At 37.6% G+C, this 27,790-nt stretch overlaps 6 protein-coding genes and 1 long non-coding RNA gene across 11 annotated transcripts; 4 read left to right on the top strand and 3 right to left on the bottom strand.

Moving 5' to 3' along the window:
- The first annotated feature begins 374 nt into the window (after window positions 1-374).
- Window positions 375-5,492, top strand: LOC121257474 (CMP-sialic acid transporter 4-like). Its single transcript, XM_041158479.1, has 14 exons — window positions 375-584; window positions 743-870; window positions 951-1,062; window positions 1,275-1,354; window positions 1,596-1,671; window positions 1,776-1,876; window positions 2,295-2,366; window positions 2,747-2,795; window positions 2,898-2,939; window positions 3,360-3,481; window positions 3,645-3,704; window positions 4,488-4,536; window positions 5,045-5,139; window positions 5,284-5,492. The coding sequence occupies exons 1-14, from the start codon at window positions 558-560 to the stop codon at window positions 5,330-5,332; spliced, it is 1,062 nt and encodes a 353-aa protein (XP_041014413.1). The 5' UTR covers window positions 375-557; the 3' UTR covers window positions 5,333-5,492.
- Window positions 5,493-6,675: 1,183 nt separating this feature from the next.
- Window positions 6,676-8,412, top strand: LOC121257473 (cysteine protease XCP1-like). Its single transcript, XM_041158478.1, has 4 exons — window positions 6,676-7,334; window positions 7,490-7,725; window positions 7,830-7,971; window positions 8,085-8,412. Exons 1-4 carry the CDS (start codon window positions 6,872-6,874, stop codon window positions 8,285-8,287), a joined length of 1,044 nt encoding a protein of 347 aa, XP_041014412.1. The 5' UTR covers window positions 6,676-6,871; the 3' UTR covers window positions 8,288-8,412.
- Window positions 8,413-8,522: 110 nt separating this feature from the next.
- LOC121257472 (damage-control phosphatase At2g17340-like) lies at window positions 8,523-14,028 on the bottom strand. The gene is made up of 12 exons (XM_041158477.1): window positions 13,628-14,028; window positions 13,340-13,405; window positions 12,928-12,994; window positions 12,744-12,812; window positions 12,473-12,613; window positions 11,603-11,731; window positions 11,406-11,492; window positions 11,224-11,298; window positions 11,067-11,144; window positions 9,800-9,877; window positions 8,894-8,956; window positions 8,523-8,798 (listed from the first exon to the last, which is right to left on the bottom strand). The coding sequence occupies exons 1-12, from the start codon at window positions 13,795-13,797 to the stop codon at window positions 8,718-8,720; spliced, it is 1,104 nt and encodes a 367-aa protein (XP_041014411.1). The 5' UTR covers window positions 13,798-14,028; the 3' UTR covers window positions 8,523-8,717.
- A 1,380-nt stretch (window positions 14,029-15,408) lies between these two features.
- LOC121257470 lies at window positions 15,409-18,036 on the bottom strand. The gene is made up of 2 exons (XM_041158476.1): window positions 17,857-18,036; window positions 15,409-15,915 (listed from the first exon to the last, which is right to left on the bottom strand). Exons 1-2 carry the CDS (start codon window positions 18,034-18,036, stop codon window positions 15,742-15,744), a joined length of 354 nt encoding a protein of 117 aa, XP_041014410.1. The 3' UTR covers window positions 15,409-15,741.
- On the top strand, window positions 18,018-18,304 carry LOC121257471. Its single transcript, XR_005939222.1, has 2 exons — window positions 18,018-18,170; window positions 18,213-18,304. It is a non-coding gene; the product is annotated as an uncharacterized LOC121257471 (long non-coding RNA).
- Window positions 18,305-18,939: 635 nt separating this feature from the next.
- LOC121257467 (aminoacylase-1-like) lies at window positions 18,940-21,862 on the bottom strand. 5 transcript variants are annotated; one of them, XM_041158470.1, is made up of 6 exons: window positions 21,147-21,861; window positions 20,759-21,021; window positions 20,117-20,254; window positions 19,734-19,743; window positions 19,495-19,700; window positions 18,940-19,242 (listed from the first exon to the last, which is right to left on the bottom strand). In XM_041158470.1, the coding sequence occupies exons 1-6, from the start codon at window positions 21,745-21,747 to the stop codon at window positions 19,129-19,131; spliced, it is 1,332 nt and encodes a 443-aa protein (XP_041014404.1). In that variant the 5' UTR covers window positions 21,748-21,861; the 3' UTR covers window positions 18,940-19,128. The 5 variants fall into 5 exon arrangements, with proteins under 5 accessions (XP_041014404.1, XP_041014403.1, XP_041014406.1 ...); XM_041158472.1 differs by lacking the exon at window positions 18,940-19,242 and adding an exon at window positions 19,951-19,980 and having other exon boundaries at window positions 19,576-19,700; window positions 20,023-20,254; window positions 21,147-21,862; XM_041158473.1 differs by lacking the exon at window positions 18,940-19,242 and adding an exon at window positions 19,951-19,980 and having other exon boundaries at window positions 19,611-19,700; window positions 19,734-19,764; window positions 20,023-20,254; window positions 21,147-21,862.
- A 2,910-nt stretch (window positions 21,863-24,772) lies between these two features.
- On the top strand, window positions 24,773-27,680 carry LOC121257469. Its single transcript, XM_041158475.1, has 2 exons — window positions 24,773-25,218; window positions 27,317-27,680. Exons 1-2 carry the CDS (start codon window positions 24,821-24,823, stop codon window positions 27,570-27,572), a joined length of 654 nt encoding a protein of 217 aa, XP_041014409.1. The 5' UTR covers window positions 24,773-24,820; the 3' UTR covers window positions 27,573-27,680.
- Window positions 27,681-27,790: the final 110 nt, after the last annotated feature.

Genomic DNA, 27,790 nt, shown 5'->3' with positions numbered 1-27,790 from the left:
TTTTAAATATTTATAAAGAGAAAGACAACTTATTTATTTACGTAATAAATCCTAAAATTATATTTAATACGTGAGTAATTTTATATATAAATATGAAGTGAGTAATCATTTTAAAAAAGAGTAGTATTTATTATTAAAAAATTATTTTTTTTATGTAGATTTTATATTTTATTTATTTTTAAATGATTATACGACGATTACATAATTTACAACTATAAATATTTTTTCTATACTTATTACATGTAACTAGCAGATTTTTTATTAAAATAAATAAATAATACTGCCTTCATGGAAATGGGCCGGATTAGGAACACAAATCTTGGCCACTGAGACCTAGCCCAGCCCAGAAGTATTTTTACGTTGTTTTGCGTTTTTTCCCCCGAACGGCAAGGCCGGTCTAGACCAAGAGAAGGCGCCGGTGCACTCGTATTCATTTGTTGTCGTCTCGGACTCTCAAGTCTACAATTCCCACGCGCGCGTACACTCTCTCCGGTGGTCATAGATCTGTGGAGGAAAGCGAAATACAGAACTGGAACTGAGACCCAAAAAGAATTACTATGGAGTACAGAAAACCCAAACATCAGGTTCTTCTTTTTCCTCTTCGCTCTCGTTCCTATCCACTGAGCTAGCACCAAATTAAGTCCCGCGATTGCTTTTGGAAAAAGAATTGATAAGTAAAATGATGATCGTTTCAAAATCCCAATCTTTGATTGACAATGTAATTGATCTTTCATATGTTTAGGAAGAAGATGAGGAAGCTGCTGTTGGAGGAGACGCCATAGAGAGCCTACGCGGGAAAGCTCATTCATTGAATACTGTGGCCACATTGGGAGGGGGGACGGCCGTTGACCCGTCCAAGTGGAAGCGCAAGTATATGAGCCTTTTAGTTTTTAATCTCATTCTAATTCTAAGTAATTCATACACTTAGAGCTTTCTGCGTTTGTTTATAGGTCCATTGTTACACTTGCATTGACTGTTCTTACGAGTTCGCAAGCGATACTTATTGTATGGTCTAAGCGAGCTGGCAAGTATGAATATAGTGTTACCACTGCAAATTTTATGGTAAGCATGTTTGAAAAAATATTTGCGAATTAATACGACATGCTATGTTTTATCTCAAAATAATAATTTCTCAAGCCTCAGTTTTTACGAATATCTCAATCATTATTTATTGGATTCTGGTAGGTCTTAGGTTCAAATCTTACCAATCAAACAAATAGATCGAATGTCATTTTCTATGCATCAAGTAATCTATTCCCTTTTTATTGAATTAGGTGGAGACTTTAAAATGCGCATTATCAGTTGCAGCATTGTCCAGAATCTGGAGAAATGAAGGTGTTACTGAAGATAATAGGTGTCCCTTGTTTTTTTGCTTATTTGTGAAATTTTTTTCTTTGCTAAGAATGTAGAAAACAATAACAAGATGATGCAGTCGCTCCACAGAAACTTGTGATCTGTTGGTGATGAGGCAGCATTGCCTTACATCTAGTTGGGATTATCACCACTCTAGAATACCTCTCTCTTTATTGGTCAAGTGTCAATCAGTTAGACAAGTGTAACGCCTTGCTCTTCTGTATATCCTGCCATTGAACTAGGTTGAGCACAACATTGGATGAAGTTATTGTGTACCCCATTCCTGCAGCACTTTATCTAGTCAAAAACTTGCTTCAGGTTGGTTATGGCAGTCCTGTTTTTCTTTTATTGGAGTTTCTATGCCGTTCGACTTATTGCTTCCCCAAACAAGATTATGTTAATTCTTCATTTTAATGTGGCAGTATTACATCTTTGCATATGTTGATGCCCCGGGTTATCAGATACTGAAGAACCTGAATATTATCAGTACCGGTGTTCTGTACAGAATTATACTTAAGAAGAAGTAAGTCCTTACCATCATTTATGCTGGTTTTTTGCTTCCTCATGTGAAATGTAAGTCAAGTCCCCTGGAAAGATTCAATGCGGAAGGAATCACCGTGGCAATTCATTTCACATGTTGGAATGAATGGACATGGAGGGGGATGAAAAAATTTAGTTCTCTGTGTTCTTTTTCTTCTTCTGTCTTCTGAATCCATGTCCAAAATAGCAATGTCAAAAGCATCCATAAGCATAAGCATGTATACTAATTCGAATGCTCTTGGGCTGTATATCTGAGGATGGAAAATGAAATCTGAAATCAACTCCTCCTGTTTTATTGAGGAAAAATCTAGTGTTTTAAATAAATTATAAGTATTAGCCAAATCAAATAGAACTTTGAATATTCTCATTACGTATTGTATTCCAACAATATTTTCTTTCAGGTTAAGCGAGATTCAATGGGCGGCTTTCATTCTACTATGTGCTGGGTGCACCACAGCCCAGCTAAACTCAAAGTAAGATTGATGATGCACCCTATGCTCTGGTTGTTTCAAACTTGGTTAGTTTTCTTTTGGCATGTTGACCTTAAAGTTATTAGTGGAATTGTCCCATGTGCAGTCCATGATGATGGACATTTGTGCTGCGCGTCTATGATAGAGGATGAAATGCAATTGAGCTAATGAATGAAGAATGTGTGTGTGTGTGTGTGTGTCACTGATCTTCTATTACTTTGTATGAAGAGAAGAATTATCTGTGCATGTAGCCCCGCAGTTGAGAAGTGGGGATTGTCGACCATTTATCCCACATTGCATTTATCTAATCTTTAGTTCAAACTCCAATCTTTTCTATTTCCAATGTACTGGCAATGTCTTAGAAAATGACGTTTGTTTTGCAGCTCTGATCATGTCCTTCAAACTCCTTTTCAAGGATGGATGATGGCCATTGTGAGTTGTCAACACTTGATGCTTTTAATACAATGAGGGGTGGAAAACTATAAAACTAGCGTAAAATACATTTTATTCTGATGGTGGGTACATTCTTCACAGGTCATGGCACTCTTGAGTGGTTTTGCAGGAGTATATACCGAAGTGAGTTTTTAAGTACATTGTTTGCACTCTAGTTCTTTAGAACCATGATTCATGTGCATCATTGCATTTGAAGCCTAACTCCATGTACTTCATCAATATTGGGTGGGTTGAATTTACTCAATGAAATTCCAACAGACTGATTGAGGAGGATAAATAGGGCTCTATTGAGTTGAAAATCCGAAATCTCTCATTTGAGTCATCTAGAAAACCATCCTTCTTCAACACTCTCTTCATTTGGACGACTTCTATAGACTTTAACGGGCTCAACTTTCATGATTTTCTTGTGTCTTTTCTCCTTATAGTAAATATTTTTCTTGTATACATCTTGTGTGCTTGGATCGCACCTTGTAAGAATGTTTGTTACTTAATTAAAAAAAAAAAAACCATTATTTTTTAGTAACTTACCTATGATTTTGGCAGGCCATAATTAAAAAGCGTCCTTCCAGAAACATAAACGTGCAGAACTTCTGGTTGTATGTATTTGGGATGGTCTTCAATGCAATTGCTATCCTAGTCCAAGATTTTGATGCGGTGATGAACAAGTAATTTTAGCTTTTCTTCTCTCTTTCCGATTCTCCCTGTATTGTTGTTCTATCTTCAATTATCTCCATTTTCCCCTGTGGCTTCATTTTCAAAAAGATTCTTTAGTGCTTTATAAATGGATTTAAGAAGATATAATTTAGAAGTTATTGTTTCTCTTTTCAGGGGATTCTTCCACGGATACTCTATTATTACAGTTCTCATGATTCTCAACCATGCACTTAGGTATCTTACATTCTCTTCTTGGCTTCATTAAGTTTATCAGTAGTTTGTTTGCTTGCTCCATTTTTTGTTTCGTCATAAGTTTCTAGCTTCCAGGCATATAGAATCGCTTGTGATTATAGTAAAATTTCTTATGACTATTCTATAGGACTGAAATTTTGGATTATCAGATAGCATAATTGGGAACAGTTTAAAAAATGTGACATTACATGGTAATATTTCAGCCCATGTTATGAGAGTTCATGGTTATGCTTGCATGGCTTAAAATAGTCATGTGCTGTAATCCTTGGTAAAAATAATTATCAATTGCTTGTAGATTAATTAAAAGCTACTTTGTGCTTCTGGGTTTTCCCTTTGCGGTTCCTCCCAGAAATATTCCAGTGATGGGTTCACTAACAATCTGGAGATAGAGAGGTAGATGGAGGAGCTCAATTGGTGCTACCATATATAACAATTATGATATAAAACAAAACTTAACTAGCCAATATGTAGCAAGGGCCCCTTATTTATACATTAGCTCTTTTCTTCACTTAGTGACTTCTCTATTGGATATCTTTAACACAACTGATTGCTCTCTCTCTCTCTCTCTCTCTCTCAATCTGTGTGTGTGGCATGTGCACGTACTCACTTGTATCTGGGTCTGATACCCACCTAATATCAAAAGCTGCATTATTGATGTGATACAGAAAAAACTGCAACAGATCTATTTCTTAGATAGAGCTATCTAGTTTTATCCCCGTCACCTTTCTATACAATCTACTTACATGATTGTCTTTTGTGCAACAGTGGCATTGCTGTATCTATGGTAATGAAGTATGCTGACAATATTGTGAAGGTATTGTGCGGAAATATTACTTTCAATCTCGTGAGACATTAACTTATGTGCATTTACATGAATCTATTTAATTTGCTGGCATCCTTTTCCCAGGCATATCCTAGTGATATTTGTCCTAGCAATCGCAAGTAATTAATTTGCCCAGGAAGGGGAAAAGGCATCTGCCATCTTTCATTGATGGCTGAACATTAGACTGTAGGAGAAATGTCTTTGTGTTCTTTTGGAACTCATTTGTGGGTTATTTTGGGCTCTTTTCATTTTCGGCAAAGGATTCAATCCAAGTGATTGGCTTCACCGATCTTAGTTGACAACCTTATTTTTGCGTATCTAACACTGATGGTTCTTTCTAGATGTATGTTTTGGTCTTTATTTTCTTTTCCTACGTGAAATTTCATTGATTATATTAGTTCTATTACTGGGAAAGTATATAATTCTATCCCACCCAAAACATTTTGTGCACCTTGTGATTGAAGTTCCAATTGTGATTTAGCTTCCCCATGGTGTGCAGGTCTATTCTACCTCTGTGGCAATGCTTCTCACAGCTGTTGTGTCTGTCTTTTTGTTTGGGTTTAACCTTTCCCTTGCCTTCTTCCTGGGCTCAATGTAAGTTATTGTTGGTTACATGGTTTATCTGTCTCGTATATTTCCATTTATCCTGCCCATACCATAATTTACTTGGTTTTAAACAATATTATACAGTGAGCTTGATTTTAGTTATGCTTCTTTTTTGTTTTTTTGCCCTTGCAGTGTCGTATCTGTTGCAGTTTATTTACATTCTGCTGGGAAGCTGCGATAGCCTCTATACCATGTCTACGCAAATTTTCTGTCATTGTAAAGGTTCACATCGTCTGTTTTTTTCCTCTAATTTTTCTTTTTGGACATATTATAATGAAATTGACGATATGTATACCTTACTGTTCCAATCAATTCAAAATTAGTAATCAGTTTCCACTGTTTGTTGCTTCAACTATCTTACAAGGTCACAATGACAGACTTACATTTAAGGTGGTACATGATATGACTAGTTTTCATTTTTACCTTTTTAATTTTTGAGGCTCGGACCTCATTTTTGTAGTTTTCTGATCCGCAAGGGTCTTGATTCCTTTGCAAAAAACAATAAAAACTTGAAGAAACCAACATGTGTCCTATTTACAATTTATAGTAATTATTGACATCTCATGGTGACAAACAATCCTTTGGGACCATACTTCTTGGTGAAAAGTCAACAATTTAACTAGTTCCGTGTAGGAAAACTTCCAAGATTGCAATGCACGGAACCGGGATTTTACCCTACGGGGGTAGGTCCGAAGACCCCTGCCTTGGAGAGGTTCCCAACATATTAAAGAGAAAAAAAAAAAAAAATCTTATTGACGAAGTTTCATATCCATGGAGTCTTGCAAACGTCATGAAGTTGCAAATTTCTGGTTTTCTTCATTTTTTGCGAAATCGGGGTGGACAATTTTTGGTATTTGGTCAGAGATTAGTTGATAGGTTAATTTTAGTAAAGCATTAGAAACATCTTCCCAAGAGAGCTTCAAGATTTTAATCTGAGAAAAAAATTTCTCTAACCTCTGGGGATTGTTCCCTAGCTTTAGCCTTCAATTTGACTAGCGAGTATGATTATCAAACCTAATCCGATCCTTCATTCCCTTGAATGCTAAAGAGCCTAGCCGTAATCATATTTATTCAATGAAAGATATCCTACATAGCCCAAGTTTACATAACTACAATAAACAGAACCTTTTAAAAATGTTGGTCTCCAAAACATAATCTGAAAAGACTTGCAAACTTTGAAAGTGGATGATGTGGCTTCAAAAGAAGTAAGATTTCATGCTTTGAAAATAAAAATTGTTAGGACTATTGCATGAAGCCATGTTTGAATCCGATATTATACAGTCAAGACGGTGATGAGAGGCATATGGTGATGATCACTGCAATTTCATCAACTGTAGATCTTCAACTATACCAACTCCCCATGCTTGGTTCAGAAGTTGAAAGTGCAGCTGCCCACACAAAAAAAATGGTCTTTTTGAAATGAGAGGATTGCTTCGTTCAGAGACATTGCGCAAGAAAACATGGCAACTTTCACCTGTTTTTTAATTTTGTGAAATAATCAAAGACTTTCCTACCTCTGGCTTAGGCAAATGCATATGCTTGGAACAAAAGCCTGCAAATAGAACCTATCGTAAAGACTCCGTATGTTGGAAAACCATTCAATCTGTAATTACTCCACTTGAAAGCAACCCACGAGGCCACAACTATATATATTTACAGCTATCCCTTCTCCTCCCTCATATTCAACTTCCTCTCTTAGAGCTGAATTCTTAACCACACAATGGCTTTCTCTTCATACTCTAAGATCTCCCTTCTGGTTTTTTCCTTGTCTCTGTTTGTCTGTTATGCTCTAGCTCATGATTATTCAATCGTGGGTTATTCACCAGAGCACTTGACATGCTTGGACAAAATCATAGAACTGTTCGAATCATGGATGTCAAAACACGGCAAGACTTACAGGAGCATCGAAGAGAAGCTGCATAGGTTCGAGGTATTCAAGGATAACTTGAAGCACATTGATCAGAGGAACAAGGAGAGTTCAAGCTACTGGCTTGGGTTGAACGAGTTTGCAGACTTAACCCACGAGGAGTTCAAGAACAAGTATTTGGGATTGAAACCCGAGCTGCCCAGAAGAAGAAGCTCCTCCAAAGACTTCAGTTACAGAGATGTGGAGGATCTGCCCAAGTCTGTGGATTGGAGAGAGAAAGGAGCTGTTACTCCTGTCAAGAACCAGGGTTCATGTGGTATGCAACTCTCTCTCTCTCTCTCTCTCTCTCTCTCTCTCTCTCTCTCTATATATATATATATATATATATATATATGCATGCATAGTGTATTGGTGGAGTGTCTTCATGTTGATCGTAAAGTGAGCAAAGATGATGACATGGTGAGCATGCAGGTAGTTGTTGGGCATTCTCAACTGTTGCAGCCATCGAGGGCATAAACCAGATCGTGACGGGTAACTTAACGTCGTTGTCGGAGCAAGAGTTGATTGACTGCGACAAATCCTTCAATAGTGGCTGCAATGGAGGTCTCATGGATTATGCATTCGAGTTCATTATCTCAAATGGAGGACTGCACAAGGAGGAAGACTACCCATATCTAATGGAGGAAGGGACTTGTGAGGAGAAGGAGGTAAAAATGGCTTGAGCTGTGCTGAACCAAAACTCTCTTTTAACTAATAAGAAACTTTCATAATAGAAGTAGTCGATCATTCATGTTTTTAAGTTTGTGTTCAGGAAGAAACGGACGCAGTGACAATAAGTGGTTATCAGGATGTGCCACAAAATGATGAAGTCAGTCTTCTGAAGGCACTGGCTCACCAGCCTCTTAGCGTAGCCATTGATGCTTCTGGCCGAGACTTCCAATTTTACCGTGGGGTAAACTACCGTTCTCTTCCCTTGAAAACAAGAGGCAATATATCCATACCCACATTTCACCGCCTTTGGCTTGTATACACGCCCTAATTATGCATAGTTTTGTTGGTTTTGCAGGGGTATTCAATGGACATTGTGGAACTGAGCTTGATCATGGAGTAACAGCAGTTGGATATGGGTCAGATTACATCATTGTGAAGAATTCATGGGGACCAAAGTGGGGAGAGAAAGGGTACATACGGATGAAGAGGAACACTGGAAAACCCGAAGGGATATGCGGCATCAACAAATTGGCATCATATCCTATCAAAGAGAATTGATCTAGCAATCTCCTCTCATATCAGCTTTCCCCCCCTGCTTTTCCTTTACAAGATTGATGAATTTGTATTTGTATGACTTTCTTATGTTCCTGCATTAATAAAATGTCAGACAAGTTCTCTAGAAACTGCATATAGGTTGAGCAAATATTAGAAAAATAGGCATTCAGACACGCCATCCATCTCGGAAGACATTTGGGGAGCCTTTGGTGCTAAGAACAACGGTGTCAAAAAAATATAAGTAAAATAAATTCGTGTAATAATGATAATAGAAAGTAGATCGAAACGATTTCTGCTGCTTGTAACAGTTCTAGTACTTATTTTATCCAATCGGCGAACCCTAGAAATTCGCAGATATCATTCTTCCAGGCAGTAACACTTAATGCCATTGTAGGGAATTACTAATTCAGCTAAGGAAGCAAAAATGACATTATCAACTCAAAACTTCATTGTATTTAAAGACGCAATCATAAAGCCGTCCTCCAAGAAACTGGGCGACCTCTGGGTGTTTCACCTGTATTTAAGGAGAAGAAGAAGAACCAGATCTGACATCACTAGAGTTATCAAGCAAAGGAAGCAAATAAACGATATAATGGAAAAGACCATCACCATTCCAATCTTGAGGGAATCACACTTGAATTGTGCATAAAGATTTGTCTCTATTCCACGACCCTGCCAGAAGCAATCTGAGTTATATTTGGAGAACTAAAACCACTGGTAAAACTTATAAGCAAGTATCACTAATGTGTATATGTATATATATGGAAGCTAGAACATTTCAATCAATCGTTGTTTTTTTCCTGAGCTCTAAATGATTGATTAATAAATAAATAAATGAAAACTTGTACAGCAGCAAGTTTTAGCCACTGAAGCTTGTATATGCCGCTTAGGTAAAGAACAGAGTTTAGTCCATTAAAACCTAACTTCATGCGGCCAAAAAAGGAAAAAAAAAAAAAAAAAAGAAACAGGGTTTTAGGTAATAGGACCTTATATTTCCCGTTATTTGGCCTAATCAAAATGAAACCAAGATTAATTAAGCCATGGCCATCCGTATGGGAAACTATGCATTTCCATATTAAACTTGTTAAATTATACTGGGCTGACAATTCGGTCTTGAATGCCTTTTCTGTTGGGGGGTGGGGGAGGCTGGGTTTCAGATGCAGTAGGAAAATTCTCGTATTAAATTCTCTCTAGAAGCACTTTAATAATGAAACTGAACCCTGGTAGTTTGTGAAGATTTCCTTTTTCTTGATCACATGGAAATACTCGACTCCCAAACCCACCCCATCCCTTTTGTCGCAAATATGCTTTTATATGTTGAACAATGCTAACTAAAAATATCAATGTAGAGAAACAAAAATGAAAAAGAAACCTGCAGCAGATCTCGTTAGATGATACATGAGTGGGCATTTGGATGGCCAGTTTAATTACAAAAGAAACAGGAAATAAAAAAAGACGCTTGATCCATACAATGGTTTCTAAATCTACTATCTTCCTGAATAGGTAAGAACTTACCATCCCTTCCAAGATAACCAGGTCCGCATCACTTGCGAGGTAGGCAAGCTCTTGTGAAACTCTCGTGAGATCAATAACCTGCAAGGAATCAGAAGGAAGAAGAGCTTCATGCATCCATAGTGATGTTTTAATCATTAATTTTTTTTATAAGAAAACGGTTAAATTATATTAATACGAATAGGCATAGCCCAAGTACACAGAAGGTATACAAGAGATAACACCTATTTAGGAGGAAGAAATAGAAACAAGAAAATCGTGAAAATCGAGGCCATTGAAATCTACAGCTTTCGCCCAAAGAAAAAGAGTTCTAACAAATAATAATCTAATCTCCTCCAATGAACGCTCCCTGTCTTCAAATGTTTTGTCATTTCGTTCCTTCCAAATGCCCCATAGAAGACATATAAGAAGCATCTTCCACACAGCTGAAATTTGTGGGATGCCGCCAAGGTTCGCCCAACATGCCAAAAGCTCGACCACTGTAGCAGGCATAACCCAGACTAGTTCGAACCTTCTGAATACATCGACCCATAATGCTCTAGCAATCTCACAATGTAATAGAAGATGGTCCACCGTCTCCCCACTTTGTTTACACATACAGCACCATTCAACCACTATCACCCCACGTTTCCGTAAATTACCCGTTGTCAAAATCTTCCCTAGAGACGTTGTCCAAGCAAAAAATGCCACCCTAGGGGGGCCTTGTTTCTCCAAATTCTTCTCCATGGAAAGGATTATTCTGCAGTTGTGTGAGGGCCTTACAGAAAGAGCAAACTGAAAATGTACATTTCCTGGTAGGTGTCCACCACAAAATATCAACTCCTTGAGTGCTCGGTCTCATGGAGTATAAAAGCTGGAAGAAATTCTCAAAATTGCTGACTTCCCAATCTTGGGCCGCCCTAGTAAAGCTCGCATTCCACTGGAATAAATCCCCAACCCTCTCCATGAGCTCTGCCACTGAAGCTTCTTTCTCACGTGCAAGTATGAACACAATAGGGAATAAGTCCCTGAAAGCTCTATCTCCACACCATATGTCATGCCAGAATTTAGTTCTTGAGCCATCTCCCATCACAATTCTAGTATGACGAGCAAAGACTCCCCAACCTCACCTAATGTGCTTCCATAAACCCACACCACCCTCGCCTAATAGTAATAATAACAATAACAACAAAATAATAATAATAGCAGCAGCAGCAACAACATTGAAATGTGATACCATCATCCAGTTAATGTAATACCAGCTAATGCAAAAAATAACGCTCTTTCTTACCGGCAAATCATTACCAGAATTGGCAATTAAAAGATTTGAAGTATCAACACCCATGAGCTGACCATGTTCGTCCTTCAGCTGGTAAATCGCTGCTTACAATGTCAGAGTTGACCAAAATTCTAAAATTAACACAATTCTGTTTTTTCCTTAATATTACCTTTGATATAATCTCAACTAGTTCAGGGTAAGTCACGTCATTGATAGAAGGCAAGTCATTTGCCGCCAAAACAACCTGCATAGAGAAGGTGAGTCAGATAAAACTTTTACACAGAGTGGGCAACAAGATATTAAAAACAAAGGATGCATAAAAAATTAGAAGAGTCCATACTGAAAACAAACCTGAGTCCCATGTCGGAGTAATTCTCTCGCAAATGGCAAAATACCCAAAATAATATCTGCACCAGAATTATCAACAAAAATGATAGCCTGTCATGACAACCAAAGCAGCTGGTTAGTAAAGAAGGGCATATAATAGTATCAATGTAGAGACATATCTCGAAGGTGTTGGGCACAATAAACTAGGCAAAACAACTTGCCTTCTTCCAAGGTTTCTTGCCCCAATGTAATTTGAAAGCGTCTAAGTCATCAATAACCCAAGGACGGGAAACAAGATTTTGACAACTAGCCAAAAATGACATTCCATCCTTCGAGAAAACCTCTGCAAGCTTTGCAAATTGAGAAAATAAAAATGATCTTAGTAACATTGAAAAACATTCAAATGTTGACATGTCATTGCATTTTAAGAGGTACACATGTTGCATATACCATGAGAAATGATTGAGATTGCTTCAGTTTCATGCCCAAAATGGATTATCTGATTCAGGGAGACATAGACAGAGTATGTAGGTTCCCACATTACCAGAATTGGCAATTAAAAGATTTAATGCTACTCTAGTGGGGATTTTAGGTAATGTGGAACCCCACCAATGCATTTAATATTGTGCCTCTCTCGAAATTAGACCATCCAATTCGAGCAGAGTATTGGAGAAGATCTCTACTTCCTTGCTAATCAGCATGACAGAGTCCTTTTACAACGCTAGCATGATATAGCTTTGACAAATGTTCCATCCTTTTTTCAAACTATATATGAATAAACTGCACTTGTTGAGAGTTCCCCATGAATTGTTATTGACCACAGGTAAGGAACTTCACTTGAGATATATGGAAGTCGTGAAAAACCAAATGATGTCTAGATTCAACTTCAAGGTGCAAATTCAATTAGAATTATATCATAGTCCCTGATTAAAAGAAGAATACAACCCTAAAAACATACACAACAAATCAGAATATTGATTTCAGAAATCTCAGGATTTAAGGGCTTTGTTGCGAATTAATGAGTTTATCAGCTAGGTAGAGAAAATTTGATCTCAAAATGCTGACAAGCTTTCCAATAAGAGAATACATACCTGTGCAGAGCCGAGATCAAATATGTTTCCTGCAAATATTCCTCTGACCAGATTCTCCAGACGCTTGCCTTCATCTTCAATGGCGTCATTAAGATTAACTACATCCACAAATAGAGATATAGCCTTTGCATTCTCTTCATCCTATTATATTTTTAGCCAAAAAAAAAAAAAAAAAAAAAAAGAAGAAGAAGAAAAGAAAAGAAAAAAAAACGCTTTATGAGTAAAGATAGAGAACAGATGAAACCAGCTTACATAAAATGTTAAGACTTACCTTAACTTTCTTAAATATATCACGGAATCCCAATTCTCTAAGAACTTGCTCGCGAAGTCTGCAGAGAAGCTATGTCCCCCAAAAAAGAAGAAAGAAAATGAGAATAAAAAAATAACATCTTTCACCAAAAACTCATTGAAGGTGATGATAGAAACTTGTAGCAATTTATTTAAGATTGTCTTACAATGCAATCAGGTGGCCCACCATGACTTTCAGGATCTTTCTTAAATTCCTCAAGTATTTCAGTATATCTTCCACAAGACGCCAAAAAAAAACAGCAATCAGAATCCTTGAAGATACATCACAAGAAATTGCATACATGCGGCAATCCGAACTACTATAGAGAGAGAGTCCCCCGTATATCTACTCTACATGAACCGAGATCAGGTGTTACAAACGACTAAATAATGTGATTTATAGAATACTTTCAGAAGTCATCCCAGCAAAGTTGATTTAGATCTGCATATTTACTACTGCTTCGTTAGAAGGTCGACTGAAAGACGGAACCGTATCTTTTAATATCATTTCATTACTAAAAAACAGCTTTGGTACCATACAACAAATACGTATAAGAAATTGAAACCAAAAAATCCTACCTCTGAGCAAAGATTTCAGCTTTAATATTAGCATCAGGAACTGTAGGATCACTCTGTGCTCGTTTCCTAAAACCAGTTTGGCATGATCAGTACATGACAGCAGCAATTAACATTAAGAGATACAATTTAATTAAGGCTCGTTAAAAGGCATTATAAAGAAAATCCCCTCCAACTGGAAGGAACTCCTAATTCGTTCCAGAAATCAGAACAGAATAGTAATTATTGGATCCCTAAAAAACACTAGAGGAAGAAAAGGGGGGGGTGCGAGGGAAAAAAAGAGAAACATACTTGAAGGAGGGAATAGAATTGAGGAAGAGGTCAATCCAAGCGATCTCTGCAGGGGTGGCCTTGCGAGGGTTATCGGAGGGGAAGCGGTAGGGAATGGTGCACGCTCTATAATTGGACTCGATCGGCGTCGTCAGCAACGGAAATGCCACCATTTCCGACGCGCTCTCCATTCTTCTTTCTTCTTCTTCTTCTTCTTCCGATTCAGTTACGCCTTTACTCTGTCTTTGGGGGGGGGGGGGGGGGGTGGGGAGAGTGAGAGAGAGAGTCCTGATCCGTTAGTCGTATGTGCTTCTGGGACTGGGAGAAGCAAGGCGTTGGCCTTTGGGACTTCACTCAGAGCTACCCACCGTTGCTGCAGTATCCTATTTTGGGTAAGCAAATGCATATTTCGCACTTAAATTTTTATTATTATTATTTTTTTCTATAACCGAGAGTGTCTGAGCCGGTTTACGTGCAGCTTGACTAATCTCACGGGACCTTAAAGTTAACGACCAAATAAACTTTCAGTAACCCTAAAAGTACTCGAATTGGTAATCATTAGAGAACAATCCAAAGTCAAACCAGTTGAGCTATCACGTTTAGATTCGAAGATGAATTGAGATAAGTTGTGAATAATAGTGAGATAGATTGTGAATAGTAATGAAATTTATGAGTTAAAATTGATGAATAATAGTGGGATGAATTGTAAATCCAAACCGTGATATTTCACACTTAAATTGATAAGATTTTTTTACCCTTTTTTTACACTCTAAATAAAATTATATCCAAAGTGAACCACAATTGGCCAAAAATCCAACGCAACAATTTGCCACCGTTTGACCAATATATCAAAAACTAAACAGACGGGTTACAAAGTATCCAAGACGGCAGGAGTACCCAATACTAGGTACAATAGGGTGCTACCCGCATAATGCGGGGCGGGGGACCCTAAACCCTTTCCTGCCGCCGTTGGTCCTTCTCCCTACAAGGAGGGGTGGAACCCCAGGTAGGGGGGGGAGGGGGGGGCTGGGCTCCGCTACCCACCCCTAGGGAGCAATATCTTAATAAAAATTTTATCTATAGTCATTTTTTAATATTCTTTACACACTTTATTAATGTGATTGATTACGTCACTTTTTTAATATAAAATAAATCATTTAACCAATCACATCAGCGAAGTACGTAAAAGTACCTATATATAACAGAACTCATATCTTAAATTGCGAATAAGAAGGTGGATTTAACATTATTTGAGAAAAAGAAAATTTTATCCTTCATCATGATTACAGGAAACTCTAATTATAACATTTAACTAAGTCAGGCTCATACGTGATTTGGTCATTTCTTAGATCATTACATTGACGATCGCATTTTTTACAAATTAAATTATATCATGTATATCTTATAAATCAAGTTATGTCATATAAATGATGTGCGGTGTAGAGGCATTAAAATAGAATTATTCCCCGTCAAAATACAGTCATAACAAATACCAGTTTGTGGTCTAGAGCTTCGCTCGACGTGGATGCCGTCAGTGTATGTTAGGAGTATTTTCTAGGGTGGAAGGACAGTCATTACATGTTAGACCTGCATTGTCTTCTAAAGTCTTGCACAGTAATGGGAACCAAGACAATGGATTTAAAGGAAAAATTATTCCATAAAATATTTCAGGAAGAAAGCTTATGGCTGGCTGCATCACAGAAGCATCCTAGGCTCCAATGTCAACTATGGTACACGCACAAATACTTTCCCAGAAGGAAAGACTTTATATAAACCACTATTTCAGATTTAAATAAATAAATAAATAACTGCTAGTTCAAGACTCTATATTAACACTGTCATAGCCTAGCTCAAGACCATCAAATCTTACCAGCTTATCAGTCATGCACAGATATAACTTCACCGTTACTAATACAAAACCTACCTTCTGCGATGAATTACATAACAGGGCCCACGAAACATGGTCAATTCAGATTATACAGAGGTAGATGTACACATTTGAAGCACCCAAAATAGGAATGAGGTTTCGTAACAAGAAAATTAGCTAGGATGTATTCAGGGGAAAAGAATCACACCCAACTATGGATTTCTATCTCTAAATCTTTCTTCTTTTTTCCATGCTTCCATGTAAACCCTCACTTTTTTGCCTTTGCAAACCTGAGGCATCGATACTTTTCACCGCTTACAGTGATTTCAAGAGCTCCATCTTGATTGTCTTGATTTGATGCAGTTCCCATTAGGACACTTTTCTCTTTCTCAAGATTTTCTTTCTCCATCTTGAGCCTTGCTTCTTGTCGGGCAATCTCTGCCTGGAAAATACAATAATGTTTCAGACTTCAAAACTTATATGCTCATACATAATTTCTATTCGCGTAGTAAACCATGTTAACAAATGTAAAAGATACATAAACCTACAACATCCATTTCCTGCAAAGTTCTAAACTTTTTTCCATTTGTTTAACATGCAACGATGTCTTATTATTAGATTAGATTTGTGGGATAGCTATCACCACATGGATTCAGAAAGATACATACATTGTCATCATTGGATCAGATTTCAGACTTTCATCCATCCAGTAAAACAGGATTACCATTGAATTTACAGATAGATGTGAATTACCAGTCTGACGTCGTGTTATGGCTCATGAGAGAAGTCTCAATAGATGGTTTCTGAATTTTTAAAACACATCAAACAGACAAAAAAAAAAAAATAATACCCAATAAAAAAATAATTGGACCAGCTATTGTTTCTAAAACTTATTGAAACAGAAAATCAACTCATATCAATCAATTGAATCTGCCTAATAAATTTTTGACAAGTACATTTGTTGAATAAATTTACTAGAGTCACATACATACAAGCGAAATTGAAGCGAGTAAGAAATTTCTTTCAAAGAATTTGATGTGAATGCCATTGCTTCCAATGGCATATCCACTAGGTAGCAAGCAACCATATTGAAATGGCATAAGCCAAAAGGTGACACATGCTTCCACACGGAACCCTAGTAGCAAAAAATTTGATACCCTAATTGGAAGGGCTAATACTATTTATTGGTAAACAAAATTTTATTGATCATAAGAATAGGCAAAAGCTCAAGCATACGGGACATATACAAGAATATCCCATGTGCGTGCTAGTTTAGTGATATGCTAATACTACCTTATCTTAAACAGCTAAAAAGAAGAACAAAGAAAAATAGATAATCAGACGTAGTGGTTGAACAGCCAATCTGAAGCACTATATGGTAGCTCCAGCCTCCAGGGCTTCACTTGGCAGCACCTCTGTCAGGATCCAGGACGTACTCACTACATCTATGCAATATACCACACTTATATAGTCCAAGAACTAGCACACACTCAATTTGCGACACAACACGTGTCTATGGAATGCTTCCACACTCTGAATACAAAAGCAGTAAAGAAGGAGAAAAGGGGGAAGTGCAAGCATAGGCTTCTCACATACAACAACGATTTCAGCAACAAAAAGGGCTGAATGCGCTATTTATCTGATTAAAGTGCATCATTGACGCTACTGATTAAGGCGTAAATGATGCTTTTCTTTCTTAGTTGATGAAAAACTGTATCTCAATCATACTAATATGTGCAACAACATCAATGTTGATGCTGACTCAGTTCCACATCACACTTTTTTTTTCAGAAAAACGATATGCTGCCTGCAGGGAAAGCATTGATGGGAAACTTAAACTAAGAAACCCTTTGTAAAAACAATTCACGTTAAAGTAACTTTTTCTCTCAGCCCGTTTGAAAAGTGAAAGTGTTTCATCTCATTTCATCATTACAATTTTTTCAAATTTTCACATAAAATATAATAAACCATTCAACTTTTTCAAATACCATGACAAAAATAATATTAAAAAAATAATATTCTAACGATATTTTATTTAACTTCCAACTTTCATTTAAAATCATCTCATCTCATCTCACTATCCAAACCTCATCTAAATAAACATCGCAATGCAATTAGATGATGGTTATCTTTCTTAGCTGATTCCCATAAAAAATTGAACCTCAAATGACTTCCAAAGTCCCACAGAATCTGATTGTCATTCCCCATTCAATCAGATTTCAAGCATAGAAACACACTAGAAACATATGGACGATTAATAGCATCAGGGAGATGTTCACTGCTATTCATTCAAAGGGCTTTGAATTTGGTTGAGTAAAATTAAAAGGTTAGAAGAAAAAATAAAATAGGGGAAGGGGATATAAAAAACGAGAATTTTTTTTACCTCACGACGAGAAAGCTCGGCCTTCCAAGCGGCTTCGCGCTCCGCGACTTCGCGTTCGCGCTCCTGGATGTAGCTCTGCATCTCTCTCTCCTTCATGATTCTGTCCTGAATATCCGCATCCAGTGCTTCCTTCAGCTCCTGCACGAACTTGTCCACCACCGCCTTAATTCTCAAAGACATCTCTCTCTTTCTCTCTAGTCTATTATTCCCACCATCAAATCAAATTCAAATTCAAATTCAAATCAAATCATCTGGGCCAGTAGCTTCTGCTTCAATACTCAAAAGGTCGTGCTAAAATCAGAAACAACGGACAGGTTCTTTTTCCTTTGTGTGCGCACTGCGTACTGCTGGGAAAGATGTTTTTTGTACACTGAAACGCTCGAATTTAATTTAAGGAAGCGCGTAATCGGAGAGACCCAGAAACTACAAAAAGTTTAGAAAAGGGTGCCCTCCTCGCCTATTCTCTTCTCAAGGCATCAACTTTTGGTAGCGGGCGGCCAATGCGAAGGCTGAAGAGGGAAGGAATTTCGTGCTAAGAGAGAGAGAGAGAGAGAGAGAGAGAGAGGCAATACGCAACGTTTATTTTTGTTTTATTGCACTTGGGCTTTGCGATTGCCCTCACAGTCACTCATCCAAGCCCAAGTCACGATTGCGATGGCGGAATTAAAGCCATGTTTGGATGGAAAATCTTCTTTAAATTTTTTATTTTTATTTTTATAATCCCTTAAAAAAATTTTAAATCAAGATGACAACTTCAGAGAGACATTTTTTCGGACTTTTATGAAAGTAATAGAGCCCATGTGTACATTGATAAAAAAATTTTAGAAATGTTTTTGCTGGGAGTTTGAAAAAAGGATCAAGTATCTTTTTTGTTAGGAAAATGATAGGCATACAACTATATTTACAATTCTTTTATATAATAATGTTTTAAATAAAGGACTTTTTTTATAAAATAATTTATAAAAATAATATCATTTTACATAAATACCTTATTTTAAGACATGATTGTATAAAAGATTATAAAAAGAATTGAGGGTACTAGTGTATAAGTAAACTTATTTTTACTCCAAAACAAGGTCCATGTACAAGAAGATTCAGCAAGTAATGGTATCAATCCAAGTTTTAGAGCACAGATGGCAGTCAAACTCAAACCCCCTTCTTCCCTACTTACTGTACATCCCTGGAACATCTCAACTTCTATTATACAACAATAAGGCAGAAAATGATATTATGATTTTTCTGTCTTGAAATGGGGATTATCCTCCTGCTCCATTACAACTCATCTCTTGGGGCTTCCTTTCTTGTATGATCAATGTAAGATGCATAAGCTTTGATTATTGATACATAGACATCAATTCCTTTCAAATACTCGTCTTGGTTTAGAAACTGTAACATGATGAAAACACAACAGTTTTAAGTGCATGGACCGATTGATGAATGAATAAGAACCAGACAATATATATGGATAAGGATTATCATTCAAATCGAGGATATGAATTTTGAATAGCTTAACATTGCATCTCGCGGGCCTGATTTAAAATGGTTGCAGAGAGTAATATTGTGAGCACATCCCAACAAAATAGATATGTATTCACGACGAACAGTGCGTAGAAAAAACAGATTGGACAAGATAGTCACCTCATTGTGATCATGTAGAAGAATAGGAGTATTTGCCATAGGAGAGAAGCCAATTGCAGGCAAGCCTTGTTGTCGAAAATGGCGAGCATCTGTAGAGGCAGGAAAGATTTCTGGCTGACCAAGTTTGCCATTAGCTTTTCTGACAGCTTCTTCTAGTAGCGTCCACCAGGGGTTTGAAATGTTGGTCGTGTTGAGGACTGGCTTAACAAACTTAGCATGCAAATAAACCTTCTGCTTAAACCGCCTAAGCTACAAATACGACCACAGCAAATGGCATTGGAGAGAACAATGAAAGCGGGAGCAGCAACAACAACAACATTAAAGGAACATTTTAATGTGCCCCAACAAGTAAACTTTGAGTCCTAAATTATTGAGACTCAGACTGATTATCATGCTGGTCTCAATTAATACAGTAAATGACTCTCCTCTCTGACCCAATGAAGTACTAGAACTTACACAATCATGGTAATCTGTACTTTCTAGGGATGCATTAAGTGAAGAAATAGTACTTCTCAAGTTAAAAGTGGACCTGATGGAGCATCCCAAACAGCCAAAGGTATTCCGTTCTTACTGCAACAAACGTACCAATTTTCAAAGAGAGAATTTTCCAATGAGTGAATACCTCGAATGTCATATTGCGCGAAGCAGGTGCCCATTCTTCAGCAATCCGCCTTTCCAGAGGTTCTGGATCAGCAGTTGGAGGCACTCGAATATCGAAACCCGCTTCTGCTTCAGATGGCTGCAAATTCATTACGAAACCCTGATACACAAAAGAAGGAAGAAACTTGCCTGCGTTAAGTTGTGGAGAACATATATCATTAAGATGAGTTCACCACTATTTCTTCCTTTTTCTTGGTCATCATGCAGGCACTCAGGGAGCCTTGAATCCCAGTGTTCACACTTTCATCCATTTTAGGGGAGATGAAGAAGTGTCATTTGTGCCAGAACTCATTGGCTACTGTTCTAAACCCCCCATTCACTGGGAGATTTTAGGGGCTTCTCAAATGCGGATTTATGCCTTATGTCTAGCTCAGGGCCTACACCTCATCTTGGGCATATGCCTTTTTCCAAAGCTTTGTGCTTATGGTTTAAGGTCTTCATGAAACAATATGCTCAATAAGAAAACTAGTATTCACTATACTTTCATCATCTCTCAGCCTGGCATCAAGATGACTGATAAATAAGTGAAAAATAACAACAAATTTTTCGTTTTAAAATTAAAGTTAACACCATTTCATGAATAAAATGAGCTCCAAAAACTTACAGTTGGAGATGGCGTTCCCGCCTTCAAAAATACCATGTTAACCGAAATGACGTCGCCCTGAGCCTTCAAGCCTGCCTTCACCAGATCAAACTGCGATGCCCGAAACCTCCTCACACTCTCAATGCTTCTCAACAGATTTTCCATGGCTGTGTTGTCGTACAACTTTGCTCCATGGCCTGGTTGTCCTGTAGCCTTAATAACGAGCGGCCATGCGCGTCGTTCCTCATAAAACATCCTGTAATTCTCATTGGGAGAAGCCAAACCTGTTTCCAGTATTACCACTAATAACTAACACAAACAGAGTACAAAACACAATCATCTTTGTACAGTACAACGGATTTCAAACAATCATAAGATCTATACCCATGAAAGAAACGTAGCGATTTACCTTCGTCGAGTACGATGCCCACATTCAAGTTCTTGAAGACATCGGAACCCGCAAACTTCTCGGCACCATCACGGCCACCAATCTCCTCGTCCGGCACGAAAGACAGGTAGACAGATCGAACAGGCTCGAACCCAGAAGCTTTCAGACTGCGAATGGCCTCGAGGTACTGCATGCCGACGCACTTCATGTCCTGGGACCCTCTGGCGTAGATGTTGCCCTGCCGATCGAGGTGGGCCCCGAACGGAGGGTGGGACCATTTCTCCTGCTCGACGGTAACGACGTCGGTGTGGGAGTTGAGGAGAATAGATGGGAGGTCCGGATCAGAGCCCTGCCACTTGAGAAGGATGATAGGCTTGCCCTGGACGAACTCCAGGGTCCGGGTCTCAAGAGAAAGAGATTTGGCTTGGGAGAGGATGAAATCGGCCGCTTGACTGTAGTGGGGATGAGGATGGGCTGTACTGATTTGAAGGTACTGTTGGAATCTCGATATGATCGATGATGGGTCTTCTTCGGCTTCTGCTTTTGTTGACGATATTGAGAGTAACGCTAGTATGGCAAAGAAGTAGGAGCAGTAAACGGTGGTTCTGCAATGGAGTTCCATTTCTTTGTTCCTCTGTTTTCTCCGTAGTAGCAGTAGAGGGAGGAGGAGGAGGAAGGTGGTTTGACTTTCCGCTCGTCAAGTCCAAAACATAAAATGCATCGTGCACCAAAACAAAAGTTAAAAACAAATAATTAATTGAAAAAAAGCTAAATGCAACCGGCATGTGCACACGCGGGTAACCGCCACGTAATTTAAATGAAACGATGTGTTTTTATTTTATGTTTGTGGAGATGAAAATTGCTGGTGGGCATTCAGGATTTCATCTTTAATGCAACACACCGTTTCACTCGAGTCTCTCCTCCTTACCAACTTCTCCTTCCCCTTTCGTGCATCCTCTTCTCCTTTCTCTCTTCACCTTCATCTGCTTTTTCCTAAAATTCTCTAAGCTCGTGTAACCATCGAAGTCCTTTCTCGATCACTCTCGCTCACTCCCAAACGAGCTTAACCAGCTTCTTGCAGTGCATGGCTATGATTGTAACGATCTGGACAATGACAAAAGGAAGACATAATTAATTTGCAAGAAAAGATTAAATTGAAATCTTTACAAACTTTTCTCTCATGGAAAAAACAGCAACTCTCTATATGAGTGAGGAAGGCAAATTTATGGCTGGGCGGCCAATTCCATGGGGGAGAAACTATGGGGCCCAACTTTGTCTATTCCTTGAACTTCACCAATCTTAAATTTCGGGCTCCTATAAAGAAAATCAAACGGTGGCACTGCAAAACCCAGTGAAGGCAAATGGTTTTTGGGAGAAATATTCTTATTAATGTTTTTTTCTGGGAAATGGGAAAGCTCGCTGGAAGCTAAAGAGTAAAAGGCATAATTCACTATCTGTGGACCTACAATGTATTTGATACTTCTACACTTAACCATAAATTTCCATTACTTCCAACTGGTTGTAGATTAATGCTGGATGATGAGCAGGTGGTCTGCCCTCCGTACCAACAATTATTTATCGATTAATGAGTTTGGGCAAGGAAAAAAAAAAGGCGTCAGATGGGGAAATGGGAACCGAGACGGGTGGATCTGATGAGGACGACGGTGCTTCTCCTTCTTCTTCCTGTTGTCTGGTTGTTTCTCGAGTTTGGGCGTTTCCCTTCTCAGATGGTCTTCTTCCTTTTCGTCGAAATGGATTTCGGCATTTGTGAACGAAAGTTTTAATCCGGTGTATTCTTCTCAAATTTCACTCGAAGAACGAAAAATGAAAGATGGAAATAATGAAATGCTTTTGCAACGCACAAAATGCTTCTTCCCAAGTTTCATTTGAAGAACGAGTTTAGTTAGCTTCTCTGATCTTTCTTTCTCAAGTTTCAGTCGATTTCTCAATTTTTTTATTTTTGATAGATGCTGACGTGGCAAAATGAGCCGGTTACAAATGCCAGTTGTACGTAGCAGAATTGTAATTCATTTGTAAAAGAGAAATGATACTTGCAGTCGTGAGTGTGCAAGTGTCGTGCAGTTGCTTTGAAAAAAGTGAATAAATATGAGATTCACATGAAAAGAAATTAATTTTTTAACAGTAGACCCCACTCTTTTTCAAAGCGACTGCGCGGTATTTGCGCATTCCACAACTGTATGTAGCATTACTGTTTGTAAAATATAAGTAATTTTTCTTTTCTTTCCTTCTCTTTCTTTTCTTCAAGGTTAGTGTTGCACACACTGCTTTTGGTTTTTTTTTTTTTTCAAGTCTCTATTCATTTCCTCACACTCTCTCTCTCTTCTCATCCGATTCTCCTTCAGTCCAGCCCGGCACCGCCCAGCCTCGGCGCCACCACCGATGACTCCCCCTCACGACTACGACCAAGTCAGCCACCACCGATCTCCCCCACGTGCAACTCTCTCTCTCCCATGCAGTAACCCAATCGAAATGGGTTTCACCTATTTCTCTCTACTTGCGCTGCCGTACGCGGCCACCCAGGCCACCGCACTTCCACCACCTCACATTGACAACCACCTCTCACAGACCCAGCCACTTCCGAGCCAGCCCCTCTCCCTCTCTGTTGCACACGCAGGCCCTCCACCTCTCTCTTAGGCTCTCTATCTCGCCCTCCACCTCTCTCACTCTCAAAATGTGTAGTTTGGATTATATCATGTAGGATGTGCAAAATGGCTGCTCCCCAGATTAATTCTTCTTCAAATGATAAACTTTTTTTTTTTTTTTTTATATGGATTCAACCAATGAACATTGATAAAAATTCGTGGTTTTTGCTTATTTGACATTATCAGGAACATGATATTTACACTTTTTTTTACAATATTAATGAAAAGTGATATTTGTATTTAAAAAAAATTTACAAAAACTTATTTTCCATATGTCAGTTATTGATATTTTAAAAATTATGAAATTTAAAATTTAAATTTTGAATTTAAAAATAAAACTGATAAAATGAGTCTTATAAATAAAAGTATAAGTAAAAGTTATAAGTAATTATAGTACTACTCTAAAAATAATAATCTCGACCTGTACTTTTTAATATATAATAATTGAAAAGTGTTAGGACTACACATAAATCTTACACACAAATTTTACACACTATCATATTAATAATAATAATAGTTCATATTAAATCAGTTATTGTGTACACTTTTATTAAGTAGATTTCCATGCAGGACGGCCACAAGCTGACATATTAATGATTGATATATTGAAAATTTTAAAATATTAATAAAATAAATTTTATATATAAAATTATAAATACACGAAGATACATTTTCAAAGGAGGGGATCAGACTTCACAGGCATCTGAATTTTCATAACTTAAATGGTTCCAAACAAGATAATCTTTTAAGATTCTCAACAATTCCAAATGATTACTCTCATTCCAACTCTTTGGTAGATAGATATCCCTATGTTATAGGGTGGATTTTTATTAGATGTTATTAAGTGTGGATTTCTTTTATTATTCTTTAATAAGATGATGCCACGTCAACTTACTGAAAATTGTTTTTAAGTTAAATACTTAATTCCTTATTGTATTAAACTCGAAAGGAAGTTGGACGTCTAAAGAGAACGAAACGGCCTTTAAAAACCCGCCCTCCAAAACTCCAAACACTCGAATCCCTACGCTCCTCATGGTCAGAGCCAAGCAAGCCAACAGAGAGATCGGAGAGATGGAGAGAATACAAGAGCTGGAGTGGATGAAACTGTGTATGAGGAAGCTCGCCCTTTGGCTCACCAGGACCTTCAACCCCATCATGACTCACGACGATCTCGAGCCCCTCATGGCCACCCTTGGTTTCGTCGCCCTCCCTCCCTCTCCTCCCCACCCCGCTTCCACTCCCTGGAAGGAATACCACTTTACTGCCGGCGGAAGTTTCTGGACTTCTTCCGATTCCGCCGACTCACCGCCTAAACCCAGGCTTCCCTTCCCCAGAATCGACGGCCTCCACGTCAACACCTACAGGGCCTTCCTCGACGCCGTTAACTTCTACGTCAACATGCCCAACATCTCCGATCTTTTCCATGTCAGGTACTCCGCCATGCCAGTCCTTCCACATTGATTAATCATTTCTTTCTTTAATCTCCTTCTGCTTTCTTTAAATTCCTTTTCCTACCATCTTTAATATTAGTTGACTTCGATTCTATTTAATTTCTTATCATCGTGTTTGTTCAGCGTACTTTTTTTCTTTTTTCTTTTCTTGGTGTTTTGAATTCGGACTTTCTCTGGATTATTTATACTATAGGTCAAATGATTTTATATTTAGGATGACTATTTATTATATTTTGTGGAAACTTTCCTATTATTATGTTTTGGTTGGTTTTTATCTTTTCAGTGAATAAAAAAAAAAAGTAGAGGGGCAACCGAACGTGACTTTTTTTATACATTTTTAAAAAATAAAAAAATAGAAATTTACTAATAATCAATTCTGTTAATTAAAAAAGAAAACACAATCGGTCATTTTTGACAGTCAGTTTTATGGGTTTAAATAGTATTTTTCAACCTAATAGGAGGGATCTAGACGACAGAAAATCGTAAACATTTTCTCAAGTAAAAGCTTAGACGGTGGGGAGTTGCGACATATCTGACCCATAACTTACACTCTAACTGGAATGGATAAAATATACCGAATCCATAGTATTTTCTAGGCCCAATTGAAAGTGAAGGATTCATCAAGAGAAAAGAAAGAGAGAAAGAATGAGGGGACAAAAGGTTAAGAGAAGACAGAAGGATGTTAGGAGGAAAATAGAGGAGGTGACGTAAAGGAGAGAGAATGAGACTTAAGGGAGGGATAGAAGATAAGAGGGGGGAATCAGATGACTTCAAAGACTTTTGGCCAAGCTTCTCCTAGCGGACTTCGACTTTCACAGGGACTTCTTCGACCTGGCAATAGAAGGGATCATGAGAGACTATAAAACAAGTAAATTATAGTGGACTCTTCCCTCTCCAAACTCTTATGGACGTCCAGTACCGAAACACATAAATCTGTGTCTCTCTTTCTTTATTTTCCTTTTATCGTCATGGATGTACGCACATTTGTGCCGAACCGCCACTATAAGAGAATTTCATAAAAGTAAATTTATAAATTAACATATTTTAATATGATACATCAAATTGTAAAATTCTTTTTACTATAGATATATATCATATGTCATACCAAAACACATCAATTAAGAGTTTAGTTTTATAAATCTCTCCAAAATGAAACGCCTTTTTTTAAATGTAGTTACTGCACGTTCCAAAGTATGCAGGTGAATCAAATTTTACAGAACGATTTCACATTTGAATGGGTTCACTCTTAAAATGCTAATCAGACCTTTAATTTTTGATATTTTTTGCATTTATGGAACTAATTAAATCCGAACTATTAAAACATAATTATATACGGATCAAAGTTGCTTCAAAATTAATCAACTTTACCATTTGATTAATCATAAATACATAAACTGAATCAAATTTATTCGTATGAGATTTTTTAATAATGTTAAATACTAATCTATATAATAGAATCCTTCAAAAGAAGTATGTGATATTAAATGATTACAGACTATTTGTTATGTCCAACTAGCAGGTCAATTATTTAATATCTTATTACGAGATATTGAGAAAATGATGATAAATATAAATTCATATATATATATAATTTTTTTTGTTAGAAATTCTAGAGATATGATTTATCTTTCAAATTAATGGGATTGGTTTTTGTTTAGTCATTGTAATTGTATATAGCTTTTAACTTTAGACATGTTTAGCAGTAGGATGATACTCACATATGCAGAGGTGAAATCAACCCTTCCCCGCACCATGCCCCCGCACATGCGGGTTAGTATTTCCACCGCACCCGCCATCGCCATCTCTACAATTGAAGTGGACGGGGCGGGCGGATGAGATGCCCACAAATGCTAAATTAACATATATGTCCACAAATGCTAAATTAACATATCCAAAAGCTTTAAGTAGAGCATCTTTACTGGCATGCAGAGACGTGGGTTCATTCATTCTATTAAACAATGACTTGAGCTGAATAATGAATATCCTTCAGCATTTGCTTTTATTATTATTATTATTATTATTATTATTTTAGTGAGTATTTACTGATAAAAAAAAATATTATTATTATGTTGGTTAGGGGAATGCCATTGAATACAACAGATGACCGCAGTAGGAAGTGGCGTCGTATGTCAGATGATGAAAGTGTGTTCGTTTACAGAGAAGGAACACTGGAACAGGGGACGACGACGACACACAACTCTGATAAGAACAGCAATAGCAGTGACAGTGACAGGGCAAATGGTAATAGCAACTCCGTCATTCGAAGTAAGGGCAACGGTAACACCTCCGTCATCTGCTTCGTCTCTTTGAAAGATATCATTCAGATACTATGATTTTTGCCAATGTATAAAGCTAATTAATCCTAATAATAATAATAATAATAATAATAGAGATTTTAGGTTTTATTTTATTTTATTTTTTTCTCGCTATTCGAGATTCGTGTTCCTGCAAATCTTTTATGGGAAACAAGAAGTCAATGGTTTCTTCGTTTTGTTCTTATTTTTAGGCATGGATCTGGGTTTGCTCTTTACTTTTTTTTTTTTCCTCCTCG

This window comes from Juglans microcarpa x Juglans regia, chromosome 3S (assembly GCF_004785595.1).
Source record: "Juglans microcarpa x Juglans regia isolate MS1-56 chromosome 3S, Jm3101_v1.0, whole genome shotgun sequence".
NCBI classification, from domain to species: Eukaryota; Viridiplantae; Streptophyta; class Magnoliopsida; order Fagales; family Juglandaceae; genus Juglans; species Juglans microcarpa x Juglans regia.
This window is presented reverse-complemented; position numbering and strand designations above follow the sequence as displayed.

Excerpts from the sequence above, each read along its gene's own strand:
- LOC121257467 (XM_041158469.1), bottom strand. The coding sequence starts at position 21,747 with ATGGAACTCCATTGCAGAACCACCGTTTACTGCTCCTACTTCTTTGCC. Across the intron at positions 20,255-20,758 it reads CGGGAACGCCATCTCCAACT|GGTTTCGTAATGAATTTGCA; the intron begins GTAAGTTTTTGG and ends TTTGTGTATCAG. Across the intron at positions 19,243-19,494 it reads TTCTACATGATCACAATGAG|TTTCTAAACCAAGACGAGTA; the intron begins GTGACTATCTTG and ends ATCATGTTACAG.
- LOC121257474 (XM_041158479.1), top strand. The coding sequence starts at position 558 with ATGGAGTACAGAAAACCCAAACATCAG. Across the intron at positions 2,367-2,746 it reads ACAGCCCAGCTAAACTCAAA|CTCTGATCATGTCCTTCAAA; the intron begins GTAAGATTGATG and ends TTTGTTTTGCAG. Across the intron at positions 3,705-4,487 it reads ATTCTCAACCATGCACTTAG|TGGCATTGCTGTATCTATGG; the intron begins GTATCTTACATT and ends TTTGTGCAACAG.
- LOC121257472 (XM_041158477.1), bottom strand. The coding sequence starts at position 13,797 with ATGGAGAGCGCGTCGGAAATGGTGGCATTTCCGTTGCTGACGACGCCG. Across the intron at positions 12,995-13,339 it reads GCTGAAATCTTTGCTCAGAG|ATATACTGAAATACTTGAGG; the intron begins GTAGGATTTTTT and ends GTCTTGTGGAAG. Across the intron at positions 12,614-12,743 it reads ATATATTTAAGAAAGTTAAG|GATGAAGAGAATGCAAAGGC; the intron begins GTAAGTCTTAAC and ends AAAATATAATAG.
- LOC121257473 (XM_041158478.1), top strand. The coding sequence starts at position 6,872 with ATGGCTTTCTCTTCATACTCTAAGATCTCCCTTCTGGTTTTTTCCTTG. Across the intron at positions 7,726-7,829 it reads GGACTTGTGAGGAGAAGGAG|GAAGAAACGGACGCAGTGAC; the intron begins GTAAAAATGGCT and ends GTTTGTGTTCAG. Across the intron at positions 7,972-8,084 it reads CTTCCAATTTTACCGTGGGG|GGGTATTCAATGGACATTGT; the intron begins TAAACTACCGTT and ends TTGGTTTTGCAG.
- LOC121257469 (XM_041158475.1), top strand. The coding sequence starts at position 24,821 with ATGGTCAGAGCCAAGCAAGCCAACAGAGAGATCGGAGAGATGGAGAGA. Across the intron at positions 25,219-27,316 it reads TCCGATCTTTTCCATGTCAG|GGGAATGCCATTGAATACAA; the intron begins GTACTCCGCCAT and ends TATGTTGGTTAG.
- LOC121257470 (XM_041158476.1), bottom strand. The coding sequence starts at position 18,036 with ATGTCTTTGAGAATTAAGGCGGTGGTGGACAAGTTCGTGCAGGAGCTG. Across the intron at positions 15,916-17,856 it reads CCGAGCTTTCTCGTCGTGAG|GCAGAGATTGCCCGACAAGA; the intron begins GTAAAAAAAATT and ends TGTATTTTCCAG.